This window comes from Megalopta genalis, chromosome 8 (assembly GCF_051020955.1).
Source record: "Megalopta genalis isolate 19385.01 chromosome 8, iyMegGena1_principal, whole genome shotgun sequence".
Taxonomy (NCBI): Eukaryota; Metazoa; Arthropoda; class Insecta; order Hymenoptera; family Halictidae; genus Megalopta; species Megalopta genalis.
In genome coordinates this window covers 15,098,390-15,113,568 of record NC_135020.1, presented here as the reverse complement: position 1 = coordinate 15,113,568, position 15,179 = coordinate 15,098,390, and the positions used below count along the sequence as shown (strand labels likewise).

The 15,179-nt window shown below is 40.4% G+C and overlaps 1 protein-coding gene across 2 annotated transcripts in view; it reads right to left on the bottom strand.

Moving 5' to 3' along the window:
- The window catches only part of NLG-4 (neuroligin 4), a 918,748-nt gene that overhangs the window by 698,245 nt on the left and 205,324 nt on the right, over positions 1 to 15,179 (bottom strand). For both annotated transcript variants that reach the window (XM_033465261.2, XM_033465262.2), the window contains exon 4: positions 14,916 to 15,091. In XM_033465261.2, coding sequence (XP_033321152.1) covers positions 14,916 to 15,091 — 176 coding nt within the window. The remainder of the gene's footprint in view (positions 1 to 14,915; positions 15,092 to 15,179) is intronic.

Below are 15,179 nucleotides of genomic sequence, written 5' to 3'. Positions count from 1 at the left end.
GCGAGACGCTGCGGCGGTAAGTCGATGGAAGCAACGCGGGGAGCGAGACGCTGCGGCGGTGGTCAGGAGGCGGAGCCCAAAGTTGCGTTCCGAAGCATTTCGAGGCCTGTGTTATGTTTTCATGTCCTTTCTCTCTCACTCTCACGCATCGCCGTTATATGCCGACCGTGCGACGCTCATTCTATTTCACTCAACCTTGACGTAACATACAGTCGACTTCTGTCACCGTCTTCAGCTAAATAGCGTGTCGTTACTGGTGGGGAGTCCCGCGAGGAGCTAAGGAGGGGGCTCCGTCGCCCTCGGGAGTGGGCCCTAGAACCCTTTACCCTCGACTGAATAATCGCTACCCGTACGTAAAATAAAATTCAACATCTCCGTATTAGAATATTGACCGAAGAATGATCCAGCACCGAATAGAACGTTCCATTGGAACATTTGATAAAGTTTCGAAGATTAAACGACGAAGAGCGTGCTCTTAGCTTCCCATTCGGCCTCTTTAATCCTAAACACGCATTCTGCATAACGGCAGCCGCTCTTGCAACCGGGTCAAACGTTTTCGCCTACGTCGTGTACCCTGGCGCGCACATTCGCGTTTTCGACAATGAAACATCCAGACATAAATGTAAGCCGGAAGAGGAAACCAGAACACGCTATTCTGCAAGTCGGCGCGCGAGCGTGACTACCTGCTACCGGTACCCGGTGCCTCGGCAAACGGCCAGAATGCAGAACAGCCTTGGATGTGTTCGTCCTGTCGCGGCCACGGACCTGCCGGCGTCTTCGAAAAATAGTCACGACCCTCTTGCTCAGTAAATAACGCGAAATTTGTAGGTTCCTGAATGTGAAAGAGGATCGAGGATACCAGGGAGACCATTCGATGCTTCGATATTTGGCAGGAGTAGTGCGCCGTGCATTTAGTTGCTCTTCTCAGAAATGGGCTGACGACTGACTAATAAAAAAATAAATTATCTTTTTTACGTATCAGCGTCGAGCGTGCAAAAGTCCCGAATCGAATAGGACGTGCATTGTACGAATCTAGCGTGGCGAATTTTATGAACTTCTATATATAAAAATTCAACATCTGATTTTACGAGTACGATACTCATAGTCGCCTCGGAAAATACGTTATTTAATGTATATTATATATGTTATTACAACGCCTTTTCGATCGGAATAACTTTTTTAAAATTGGTTCAAACGACTTGAATATTTTTGCGATGTTCGACGGATCAGTTTTCTATGAAATAAGTATATAAAACGTTTTCTAGATTGCGATACATTGGAATGGTAAAAGAAATTGTATTTTGTCTGAGACCATAACGAAAATTTACAAAGTGCATTTTTTGTAGGTCTCGATAACTTATGTGCATGCTTAAAATTTCATCGAAATTGGTCGACGCATAGTCAAGCTACAGCTACACTGAAAGATGTAAACATTACCTGATTTTGCTTGAAATTCGTGGTAAACTGCGAGTTTATCGATCTTTAATTGTTTACAGCTCATGTCAAGATCTACAGGTTTCGATGAAATTTTCAGCATGAATACAAGTTATCGAGATCTACAAAATGCATTTTTTAAATTTTCGTTATGGACCCAGATAAAAAAGTTGAAAGAAACATCATTTCTTAATTGTTTTCATCATTCCTATTAATTCAAACCTAAAAAACCTTTTTATATACTCATTTCATAGAAAACTAGTTGGTCTAACATCTAAAAAAAATTCAAGTCCTTCAGACCAATTCTAAAAATGTTATTCCGATTGAAAAGGCGTTAACGAACTCTTTGAGGCGACTGTACATGCGAAATATTTTCAAATTCCTTTGGACACTATAGTCGCACGTTGTTATGCGAATTGTGAAAACAGGGAGAACAAACGTGAAGAAGATGAAAATATAAGTTCTGTGAAGATTTGTTGAATGCGTTCGGGCAGTCAGCATACGAATACAAGAAAATGGTGAAATGGTGAGAAAATACGGAGAACGTGTTCCAGGGAATAAGCAAAATCGCAAGAAATAGCAGGAATGGTAAAATCTACAAATTTGGAATGTCTCTTGTGTGAGAAAGCTTTGAGAACAAGCGACAGAACGGGCCAATGTTAGTTTGCAAATACAGTAATTTCTCCCTAATTCGCGCTCTGATTGCACACAAAAAATGAATAATTCGGGGAGAGGAGATACGATTATTCGAGCCTTGCGGCTCGTTTTGTATTTCGAAGATTGCATTTCCACAGCTGGAAGTTATTAGGATTACAGTAAATTCTGCCCAATTGTCCTTTATCTATTAAAGGAAAATGCACAATTTAAAAAAAGAGGATACGATTAGTCAAGCCTCGTGACTCGTCTTTATAGTCCTCGATTGTCAATAGATATAAAAACGAGCTGCAAGGCTCGAATAATCGTATCTCATTTTCCCAAATTGTCAATTTTTGTATAAGAGCTGAGGGACAATTAGGGAGAATTTACTGTATTTCAAAGATTGCATTTCCACAGCTGGAAGTTATTAGGATCACAGTAAATTCTGCCCAATTGTCCTTCATCTATTAAACGAAAATGCACAATTTAAAAAAAGAGGATACGATTAGTCAAGCCTCGTGACTCGTCTTTATAGTCCTCGATTGTCAATAGATATAAAAACGAGCTGCAAGGCTCGAATAATCGTATCTCATTTTCCCAAATTGTCAATTTTTGTATAAGAGCTGAGGGACAATTAGGGAGAATTTACTGTATTTCAAAGATTGCATTTCCACAGCTGGAAGTTATTAGGATTACAGTAAATTCTGCCCAATTGTCCTTCAACTTGTACACGAAAATGCACAATTTAAAGAAAAAGGATACGATTAGTCGAGCCTCGTGGCTCGTTTTTATAATCGTCGGTTGTCAACAGCTATAAAAACGAACCGCATGGCTCGAATAAGAGAGAATTTAGAATTAGGGGAAATTCCTGTAAAATTGTACCTGCACGTATATGTATTGCATTTACACGATCGACACCCGAAGCGAAGATAGAACGAAGGAGAAAAATAAAATGAAGTTCTTCATCAAGTGTACAGAGAGGAATTCGTGGAATCACGTGTCCAGGTGATCCAAACATTGACTGGTCTTGACAGTCCGTGGAGTTGAATCGTTGCTTGGCAACCAAGGAGGCACTATCTACGGTTGCTACTAGTGACACATTGGATTATCCAGCCACGGATTGATGCTAGTTAGAGCTGGGAAGGTACTGGTGAAGCATTACACGTGTTTAGCGAGATGTCGATAGGCTACGCGTGTTTGCCTCTCGGCGGTCTTAGGACATCGCAAACGTCCTCGGATTGTTGGTGATCGCGTAATCGGACGGAACACTGTAATAGAAGTACATTCTCCGTAGTATTGGCACTAGTAAACTGCTTATTCAAGACTATTTCACGGGTTGATTCGCTCTAAAGCCCGGCTCTACAGGGGAAACAGGTCGTTGATTAGAAACTTCAAGCGATAAGTAATTTAGGGAGACGGATATCATTGTCGATTTCACGGCTTACGATGGTCAGGTCTACTTGGAAATAACGTGTTCATAGAAAGATGTCAATCTTCACTTAACCCTTTGTGGTCAAAGCTATTTTAATTCGAAATCCGAAACATGTTTTCCGATCTAGGATATTTTCGTTTTGAATGACTTATTGCGATTCGTGCATACGAAATTGTGCCTATTGACAAGTACAATAATTACAGTTTTATCAGTTTTTTGAGTATAAACGAATCTGATACTGTTACAATCATTTTCAAAAATGGTACAACAATTTTTAATGACGCTCGAGAGTCGTCATTTGAGTGCAAAGGGTTAATCTCCGCCTGATGAACATCTTCAATGTTTCCATTCGCAGGTCCAATGAAATCCTTACACGTGAATTTTTGTGTCTACTTCTTGAATATCAACGTTGATTTACTCATTAAACCTGATACAAACAGCTGACGATTTGAGCAGACTGCTAAATAATTGAACATTAGATAAAACGTTTGTAACTCTGGGTCAAAATGAACGCGAGTTCTGGCTTCCCAGAATTAATCTGAATGCCGATAATTGCCATTATAATCGATGCATCGGAAACGCTAGCGAGGATTCGAGATATCTACGTGTTGGAACATTTTCCTAGGTGAAAATGTTCTCTGCAGCTATGTCAACGAGTTATTTGTTGAAAACACGAACCGATCGAATCGACCAAAACGGCCCCTGATTTTCGTTAATAACTCGTTAACAGAGCCGCGCAGAAAATTTTCTCGAAGTAAACATTTGCTTCAAATATCTTCAAGAATCACTCATTTTAGAGTTTACAATATTTTTAGGGCGCGCTGCACAGTTTACGATTTGTATTCTCCTACACAGTCAATAATTTAAGTAATTCTCGTCTCTCCGTTCTCAACGCTCTTATCTCCCTCTATTATCTCCACATTCAGTCGCCACTCAACGTCCGACGAGAACGAATTTCCTCGGATTTTTTTGTCAGAATAACATTTTGCCTTACCGTTAATTGGGAGCGCCTTATACTTTTCGCCGTTGGAGCACGCCCTGTTCCAGGGATCGTTAATAAAAGTTGCCAAGATAGGTCAAGTGCAGCCGGGAACGATTAAGTATTGAGTGTAATCGGACAAACGGAACGTCCGTAACGCGCGAAACCCTTTTTCTCCTTACTGCCTTTATCCGGCGTCGAATATAGGTCGTAGCCCGAAGAAAAATGAAAGAACCGAGCCAGCCCGAATTCGAGTGCCCGTCTAAGGAGCGGAGCACAGTGAAATATTCAGAGAATTTTCTTCGTTTCTCTCGCGTTTGACGGCCCCCGCTCTTCACTGTCTACACTCCTCGCCTCTGTCTTAGAATTTCATCTCTGTGGCTCTGTGCCGCGTCCACCCACGCCCGCGCCTTATCACGGTCCACGTTAATACGCGTCGTCGTTCGCGTATTCAAAGTGCCACTAACACGTGGCCGTTTTACGAAGCGAACGACGCGAAGGCCGGCTCTCGCGCGCTCGCGATCGTTAACTATACGCACGAATGCGCGGAAACATTTAGACGCCGCTCTGGAAATAGCGCGACAATGCAAATTGCCGACTGCCACAAAATCTGGTCAATATACGATGGCCTGGAACTCATTCGTATCGGGATCGGGATCGTTAAAAAATTATTTTAAATACGATGGAAGAGTTTCTTCGCCAATTGCGTTGATCAGCAATTCTTCGCTCTTAACACTAGATTTACGGAGCGCAAAAAACAGCTGTTTTATATTGATTTATAAAACTAATTAACTAATAAAACTAATTAGTTTTATGAACTAATATAAAACAGCTGTTCTTTGCGCTCCGTAAATCTAGTGTTAAGAACGAAGGAATGCTGATCGATTTTATACACTTATAGTGTATAAAAAGTTAGTTTATACAAGTATATATAAAAGTAACGATATGACATTTATTCTGATTTTATACTGATTTTTTTAATGTTATTGTAACATTTGCCGTAAGTGACGTATAAATTGTATAAATAATTCAACAAATAAATAATTGAATAATCGTAAATCAAAAAATTAGTGACCCGTCGTTTTGAAGGGTTCTGTAAAATCTAGTGTTAATAATTTGCCTCGCAGAATGAGACAATACATGTTTCTTGTACGTATTTGTTTGCCTCCTTTCTTATACTTCAATAACGGTAGTATAATAGACAAATGTATTATAGTAGACAAATATTATAATAGATAAATATAATATATATGTTATGTATGAGAGAGAGAGAGAGAGAGAGAGAGAGAGAGAGAGAAATGTGCATCGTTATTAGTCTGACTACATAATTGTTTCGGTGCAAGGGGGGTGGGGGGTAAGGATTTTAACAAGGAACATCAGCAAAATAATATTGCAATATTATTAATAATGCTTTGAGATTGTGAATAAAATTTTCACAATGTTTCCTGACGATTGAACCTATCCACAATGAAATGCGCCATTCTCTAACGAATTTATCCATTCATATTACTACGTGATAATTTGGTTCCGAATTCATTTTAGTTTAAACATATTGAAGAAGCGGATAACGACTACATTTCCAATATGGCTAAAAATGCGATGGAAATCCATTATGGCGAAAGAGATTTTTCTACCATTTTCGCCTCTATTAACAGTTCATTCATTCTATTAAAATTTCACCGGGAAATACGAAACTTAATATATGGAAATAACGACAGCCCCGAGGCTTCTCCGTTAATACCATCACACGTCGCTAGATATCTAGCAGAAAAACAGGTAACGATCGTATTTCGGTGCAACGTCCCTTATCCGACATAATTAAAACCGCGAACTCCCATTTTCGTCGGGAAAGAAGAAAATTAACTATAGAATGTGCGACGACCTTGCGCTAATGACGATAACGGTTCGCCGTCCCATTGAAATTTCAGCGCGAAACACGAAACTTGAAATGTGAAAAATCGAGGGCCGGAGTGTCCGGGAATATTCTAAAGAAAGCTTGATTACGAAGTTCCAGGATGTTGCCTCCGAAGCTTGCCGGATCAATGGACGACTTTCGAGTTTCCGTTCGGAGCGGGCACAACGCGGATCGATCGCTGCCGACGCTTTCCCCGCGAGCGGGTAAGCGAGCGAATGTGCGCGAGCGAGCGGGCGAAGCACGCGAAAACCACATTTAATAACGCGGACGGCGCGTATGAACTCCGTTGATGGCTGTTTAGGAGGACCGTGGCGAAAGGACTCTCGACTCTTGTCCTTGTCGCCGGGGATGGCACTTAGATGAGGCTCCTTTGCAGTCTCCCTTTTGTAACGAGACGGCGTACTTGTCGTCCGCGCTTAAACGGATAACTTCATAACGGCGCCTGTGCGAAAACTCCCGGACTACATGAACGGAACATAACGGCGCCAATTTGCAAACGTCGTTTCCTTGATGCCACCGTCACCCGTGTCATTAAAATGCTCGCCGACAACTTTGTAATCAATTTCTGCCGCGGTGTTGCTTCCACTGTCAACCGCGTTCATATCTCTCGTCCCGCGGACGCCGCATTGCTTCCGACCTAGATCTAACACGATTTTACGAAATACATAGTAACATGGTGTTATAAAATATATAATAATGTTTTTACGAAATATGGTGAATTCTCCCTGATAGACGCTCTCAGCTTGGCGAGCGTCAAAATTGGATAATTTGGGAAGAGAAGATACGATTACAGTAAAGTCTCCCTAATTGACGCTCAGATTGTGCACAAAAATGGCCAATTTGGGAAGAGCAGATACGATTTTTCGAGCCTTGCGGCTCGTTTTTATAATTGTTGACAATCGGTAACTATAAAAACGAGCTGAAAGGATCGAATAATCGTATCTCCTCTTTCCAAACCGTCCGTTCTTGGGTACAATCTAAGCGTCAATTAGGGGAACTTCACTGTATTCGAGTCTCGCGGCTGAATTTTATAGTTACCAATTGTCAACAACTATAATATCCCAAATTATTCGTTTTCGCTTCCAAGTTGAGCGTCAATTAGAGGGAATTTTCTGTATATTTTTCCAAGCGGTGATATTTTGAAGAAGAGAATGCTTGAAATCATACGAAAATCACATGTTTCATTAAGACTAAGCCTTTCGAGCCTTAAAACTATTTTTAGCTATTTTATTTTATTTTTATCTATTTAGCTATTTAGCTATTTAGCTATTTAGCTATTTAGCTATTTAGCCATTTAGCTATTTAGCCATTTAGCTATTTAACTATTTAGCTATTTAGCTATTTAGCTATTTAGTCATTTAGCTATTTAACTATTTAGCTATTTAACTATTTAGCTATTAAGCTATTTAGCTATTTAGCTATTTAACTATTTAGCTATTTAGCTATTTAGCTATTTAGATATTTTGCTATTTTGCTATTTAGCTATTTAGCTATTTAGATATTTTGCTATTTAGCTATTTATTTGTATATATTTATTATTATTATTATTATTTCTATATTATTATTTATTTATATATTTACTTATTTATTTTGTATTATAACTCTATTTACCTATTTTATTTTTAACTATTTTACTTATTTTAAAGACTCTTTCCGAGAAAGTGATTCAATCAATATCTTAATACAATGTGATAAAAATGGGATACGTCTAAGTATGTTTAATCTCGTCACTGTTGTGAAGAAACACGCGCGAGTCACTTTCATGGCTGGATAGGTTTAGCGCTAACTTTGCAGAAAAAGGAAAAATTGCATCAAGAATCACTCTATTATATTTTCGCGATGAATCCACTGATAACTTAAAAATCCATCTATGTTTTCTACATTTCTTAGTAGGACCTTCGCTTCATTGGCAAATGGATTTACAAATATAGACATTTTTTAACGAAACTTTCACGAAACTTACTTCGAGATGTGCATTACAAGAGAAACATGCAATTTCCATAGTTCCAATTACCATAACATTCGATCCGATCGCCCAATGTTACTTTGCCGAGCAATATTTCGGCGATGACGAGACGGATTATTCACAATCTCTGATGGGTTTTAACCCTTTGCACTCGAAGCCAAATCAACAGTTAAATTGAATATACTTTTTCTGACCCATTTTACATAACCTAATGCATTTTATACGTATGAAATTGAACTTTGTGACAGACGCAACAATTATCCTTTCAACAGTTCTTCGAAATATGAACAAATCTGCTTAATAAAATTATTCTAAAACGTGACATAACAATGATTAATAGCGCCTTGGAGCCACGATTCGTGTGGAAAGGGTTAAAAAATCCAAAACTGGTCAACTCAAACTGGATTCAGCAGCCGCGAACGAACAAGTTGAGCCTCTGAAATTTCTACGATACTTTTTTTCGACGCGCAAAAGGCCGTCGTTCGATGGCCGTCGGAAGAAAAGACGTTTCCGCAGGTGCTTGATCATCGGCGAGCATTAAGGCCGGCTCCGTCGGATGAACGATACAAAGGAACGCTCTCTCGAGGGAACAGCCGAAGCCACTTTATCTTTCGGGACCGGCCGAACGAACAAATCATTTCACGGGCCGTACTTCTTGTTCGGCAGGGCCGCCGACGGCGGACAGGTTCACGGTTCGCGGCCGAGTATTCCAGAGTTGAAACGAATTCTCGGAACTTACGGATTCGATTATTAGTTCTGGACCGGGGCGGGGGTGGCGGGGCTGCAACTTGCCACCTTCTCCGTTGGCTGGTTCGCGCGGAGCTTCGAGGAATTGTGAGTGCAGGCGGCCGTGTGATTGCGAAGTCCTTTCACCTTTCTCTCTCTCTCTCTCTCTCTCTCTCTTTCTGTTTCTCTCATTCTTCCCCTCTTACTCTCTTTTACTCTTTTCCACCCCTCTCTCTCTCTGTCTCTCTCTCTTGCTCTCTCTATCGCCGACTCACTGTCTGTCTCTCGTTGCAGGTGCGACGCAAAGTTCACGGAAGGAGAAGCTCGCGAGTTAAGCGAATTCCAAGCTTCCGGCCTCGACGGCTGAAACGTCGATTGCGATACCAGGGAAACGAAGAAGGCGGCGCTGAAGTGACTTTCGTCGCGACAGCGAGCCGCTTCGAGCGCGTTCCGACTCTTTTCTCGCGTGATTGAGGAGAATCTCTCAGAGAGCGTTAAAGGCGCCGCGACGCCGCGCCGGAATAATGACGGATGCGTTCGACGCCACTTGCTCGTTCTCGCTACCAATTCCAATGCACAGAGAGAGAGAGAGAGAGAGAGAGAGAGAGAGAGAGAGAGGGAGAGACGTATAATTAGTTGGATGAACCTAATGAAATATTAAACGAGGCGTTCAAACGGAATGAGCGGTGATCGAGTGGCACTTCGTGAACTCTTTGAGCACGGAACTTTCGATCTGCTATAGAAAATATATCGGGCCGCTTTTGTGTTGGGCTCATTAAGCTCGCGCACCTTTCAATCGGAATTCTCTCTGTGGTCGATATTCCGCCACTTAAACATTTAAAAGTTCCGCCGTCTACTCGATTGCCTACGTCTCTTTTACTGCATACGGAACCGCGTTAAGCAGGACTACCCATTGGTAAGCGATGTCGGGCGTTCCACCTATTGTACGCGGTACGTCGCGTCTGGTTGCTTTTTACAGCGGACGCGAGTGACGGCGAAACTGGCGAGTTTGTCAAAAATTGTTGGAATACAACGACACCACCGTCGTAAGCGATAGACGCGCGGGGGTAGGAGGCGTTTCTTCCCTGGCTGCGAAGGGACCCAGGCGGGGGTGTAAAGTAGGGACTGCCAGTCAGTCCCAGGAAGTCAGCTAGCACTTTATCGACCGCTAGCCTATTTATCGGCTTTTCGATTGCCAATGTTTATCGATCGCTAGCCTATTAATCGGCTTTTCGATTGCCAATGCTTATCGACCGATAGCCTGTTAATCGACTTTTAGCTATCGACGGTTTTCGCTTCTTTACTGTTTTGTTAGTAGCTGACCTCCTGTATGCTGACCTCCCCATATCCTTATGAATTATAATTATAATAATTATTATTATTTATTATTATTTTTAAAGGAATAAGCACAACACAATGAATAGCGAAAATTTAGCCGGTACTGGGAGCAAATGCGCGCGCGACTAAGCCAGTCCTTACTGAGTGGCAGCCTCAACCACGACCGGACGATAAAGTGCTAGCATAAGCGCATCAAGGCACTGTTACCCGTTCCCTTGTCTACACTTCAAATTTCCCACACACTGGGAAATATTTAAACACAGACATCGTGGAAACACTGACGCGCACAGTCATTTCTAACAAAAATAATTGCTTAACCCTTTCGGTACTACCGCCGCCTATTGGCGGCATCCACCAAACATTCTCTGGATCCTATCGCCGCCAATTGGCGGCATCCACTAAGTGTTCTTCTAGGTTTAGATTACGACAAAGCAGTATAAACATCTTGGAAATGTTTTTTAAACACGTTAAATTCCGCGTCAGTCGCCGATGTCGCGGTCCGAATGAAAAGTTTAGTGTCAATCACGCTCGAGATTTCTATGAACGCCGCGAAACATGTTTTCGCGGCTTACGCTGTCGTACAGTGCAACCACTCTCGCGGAAAGCTTCCTTGTCCCACGAATGTATAACCGCGGCCGGGTCCTCCGTACCGAAAGGGTTAAATACATTTTTCTTAAAAAGTTGGTCTATATTCGTAAGTTCGTAGGATTTGTATGGCAATCGTTATTGTAGGAGCTTTCCGGGTATGAAAGGCAGAATGATCAAAAGTGAATATAGTAAAATACTGAATGAGTGCGATAGATGTTTTCAGAGTGTTTTAGCAGCTTCGAGTGACCTGAGTTTATTGCTTAGGTTCCCCGAAATTCTGCGAAGCCGAAAGATAGGGCGTGAGTGAGTGAAAGGGAGAGAATGAGAGAGAGAAAGAGAGAGACAGAGAAAGAGGAAGAGAATGAGACAGTGAGAGAGAGAGAGAGAGAGAGAGAGAGAGAAAGAGAATAAGTAAGAATAAGACAGTGAGTGAGAGAGTGACGAGAGAGAGAAAGAAAGAGAGAATGAGTAAGAATGAGACAGCGAGTGAGAGAGAGAGAGAGAGAGAGAGAGAGAGAAAGAGAAAGAATGAGAAATAATGAGACAGCGAGTAAGAGAGAGAGTGCAAGAGAGAGAATGAATCGAAGTCGTCGCTGTTGTTGTTATTCTTGAGAAGTTATTCCATTGTGTAAACTGGTTGTTATTTTTATTAACAAACTGTTCTTGTTATGACAAGGTTATTTATTTATATCAAACTTTTCTGTTATATTATTGTTATCTAAATATTGGCATTTTACCACGGAGTCTCGTACGCTTTTCTAAAATAATCCCCACAGCACTTACAATTTTCGAATTACTAATTATGAAAATTTTATAAGAAATGCAAAATCACAAATCACTGGCATAAGCATGGTTTCATAACTCATTTTAACAGCAGTCCACTGCGATTCAGTTTTCTACCATCCAATCCAATAGTAAACTGTTGTAAACGAATGATTTCGTTAAGGATAAACCTTAGCTTGACACATTAAAAATGTTTCCATATTTAAGGCATCACTGAACCCGAAAATTCGTGAACTGTCACTTAAGAATCAGGTCGGATGGATGAAAATTTCAAACGTCATTTGATTTTTGAAGAAAGGGGCCGCCATGTATCGTGGCGGCATATTTTTCATTCGACCGTGACGAGCGAATGGACAGAAGCGTATTTTTCGGAGTACACGAGTAGCTGGATAATCTTGAACGATTTTTGCTCGCTTTTTATGATTGCATAACGCGGTTCGCGTAACCGGCACGGTTGCAAATTGAATAGTGACGGAAATAAAATGGAAGTGTGGCACGGAAGTTTCCGGGATTTGCAGAAAACTGAATCACATGAACGGGAGATTACATTTCGTCCGAAAATTCCGGCAGCGAAATCGCCTCGATGCGGCGACACACGCGGTGTAAACGTTAAATCAACGTCAACAACTATTCATTAGCCAACGTGGAACAGGCTTGACCAACAAGTTTCCTGTTACGTCATAAAATAAATTCTTCCCCGACGCTGGACTGATACGCGGCCGACTCTAATAACGTCGATTCATCTTTCCATCAGGACAGCCCCGTCATCAGGAACAATTTACGCGAGTAACGAAAGCAAACGGGTAACCTTCGTTAGCTCGCGCCAATTAATAAAATGACGGAACGACACGATCTCGAGGGCCGCCATTAATTACCAGCGGCGACCCGGGACATTAGTAATGGCATTCTGAGCTGAGAATTGAGCGAGACGCTTTCGCGTTTGCGGCTTTTTCGCCGCGGAAACTAGTTTTCGCTCGAGTGCCCGTGTGCTAGACATTTTGATTTGTGCCATCAAAAAAAAAAGATAATATACTGGCTTAGCCATGAGAGTTCCGGCAATCTTTCGAGATGTTTAAGGAGCTTCTTTTACTTATGGTTTTTCGGTAACGGTCGCCGACATTGTGCGTCTTTTATTTTCGTGCCTCGGTTCCTATTGTTCCTATTGTTCCAGGGCGTTATTTAGAAAATGTTGAAACGCTTATTGAAGCTTCCAATTAAATGTATTGTTTCTAATTAGATTACTAGATTCCTGATTATCTTAGATGCTTGATCACGAGGGATTCAAGAAATTGCGTTCGACAATTATTTAAATTATTCCTGCAAAGAATTTTCTTCTTCATTTCTAGCACACAATTTCCTGTTTTAAAATATCTGCTTCATTACTTTGAAAGCTTTCCGGTGCATTTAAGATTAAAACAATAAAAAGAAACCTGATTCTTTCACGGTTATTAAGAACTTTCTCATTCGAGTATAAATTATGATCGAAAGCGTATGAAGTTTCATTAGTTCCAATTTTAATATTGTAAAATGATACACGTTAGTTTCGTTTAGAATTTGGTAGGTCCAGTGTTAAAGAATCGGAAATAACGACGAAAGAATGAGGTAGGTACATCTCTAGCGATATCCGCAGCATTGTTCGGAAGCGCGAACTCTGCGATAAACGCATGAACTCTATAATTAATGATTCTTCTAACTTGAACATTCAATTCAGGCTCGTTATCGAGAATCTTAGTAACGTCCGTATAAATTGAGCGAGCATTACTCTTGGACGTTATTTCCTTTAGTTTAGAGTCCGACTTAAACTCTAAACCAGTGGAATAATTACTCTGCTGAATTATCATTGTTTCGAAGTTGCGAAGTTCCGCATCAATTATTTACCCCTTAAGTGATACGATTCTTTAGTTTCCCGTCTTAGAGTTCATTTACTTGATATTACTGTATTATTTAACACTTCGATTGCCAATATTCGATAAATTTAGACATATTCTAGCAAATTCTAGCAAAATAGCACATATAAATGTATATAAATTTAGCATATTCTAGCAAATTAAAATCGAAAAGTAAAGTTAACTTCAAATATGGTAAAAAAGATATATTATTATATTATATTATTATAGGTATATTTTTATAGATATATTATTATAGGTATATTATTATAAGTATATTTTTATAGATATATTATTATAGGTACATTATTATAGGTATATTTTTATAGATATATTATTATAGGTATATTATTATAGATATATTTTTATAGATAAATTATTATAGGTATATTTTTATAGATATATTATTATAGGTATATTATTACAGATATATTTTTATAGATATATTATTATAGGTATATTATTATAGGTATATTATTATAGGTATATTATTATAAGTATATTTTTATAGATATATTATTATAGGTACATTATTATAGGTATATTTTTATAGATATATTATTATAGGTATATTATTACAGATATATTTTTATAGATATATTATTATAGGTATATTATTACAGATATATTTTTATAGACATATTATTATCAGTATATTATTATAGGTATATTATAATAGCTATATTATATTATCATAAATAATTTGTAAGCCTGAGCAAACAACTACGTAGCACGGCAGTAAGACTGTTAAAGAAACCATTACATCAACATTAAAGTACAAAATCAAATTTCGTCGCATCCGCCTATAAAAGTGTACAGTTCAGCAAACTCCACGGCAAAAGACTTCGCCAGAAACAGTTCAATCCCCCTCGGATCAACTGTCACGAGTTAATACACGTCAGGCGACGGAGTTTGTCGAAGGGAGCCGCACAATAGCGCGTTTTTCTGTAAATTCATAATCAAGTCGGTGTACAAGAAAGTTTGAAGTTTGCGCAACACGCGCGAAGTTCTCCTTAATCAAGCATCGCGGAATCGATACGTGTCAGACGAAAGCCTCTCGAACGAGTATAATCGTACGCTATCTCGCACGGTGGTTTCCGCCCGAAACGGCATTCGCTTCGGAAGGTTGTGTATTTAGTCTGGGCTGTCTTTCGGTGGCTGGTACGGGAAGCGATAATGCTTGTCCACGGAAATGTTCGAGGTGTAAGCGGATAAACGGAAGAATTACTCACCCATGGCGGGCGCGTAGATGTTCAAGTAGAGGCAATCCTCGCTCTGGTTCCGTAGATGCGGCAGCAGTCTCTTCAAGTACTCGAGCCGGCCTTTCGGCATACGCTCCAGTGCTTCTTGCTCATTCGAGATGTCGGGCAGCTTTTGGGGGCAAACTGGACCGACCGAGTCCGATAATCTGTAAAGAGGGGATTCGCTTGAGCCTGTTCATGCGTGGCGACGCGGATAAATCGAACGGTGCGGCCCCGCGATTCGGGAAAACCGCA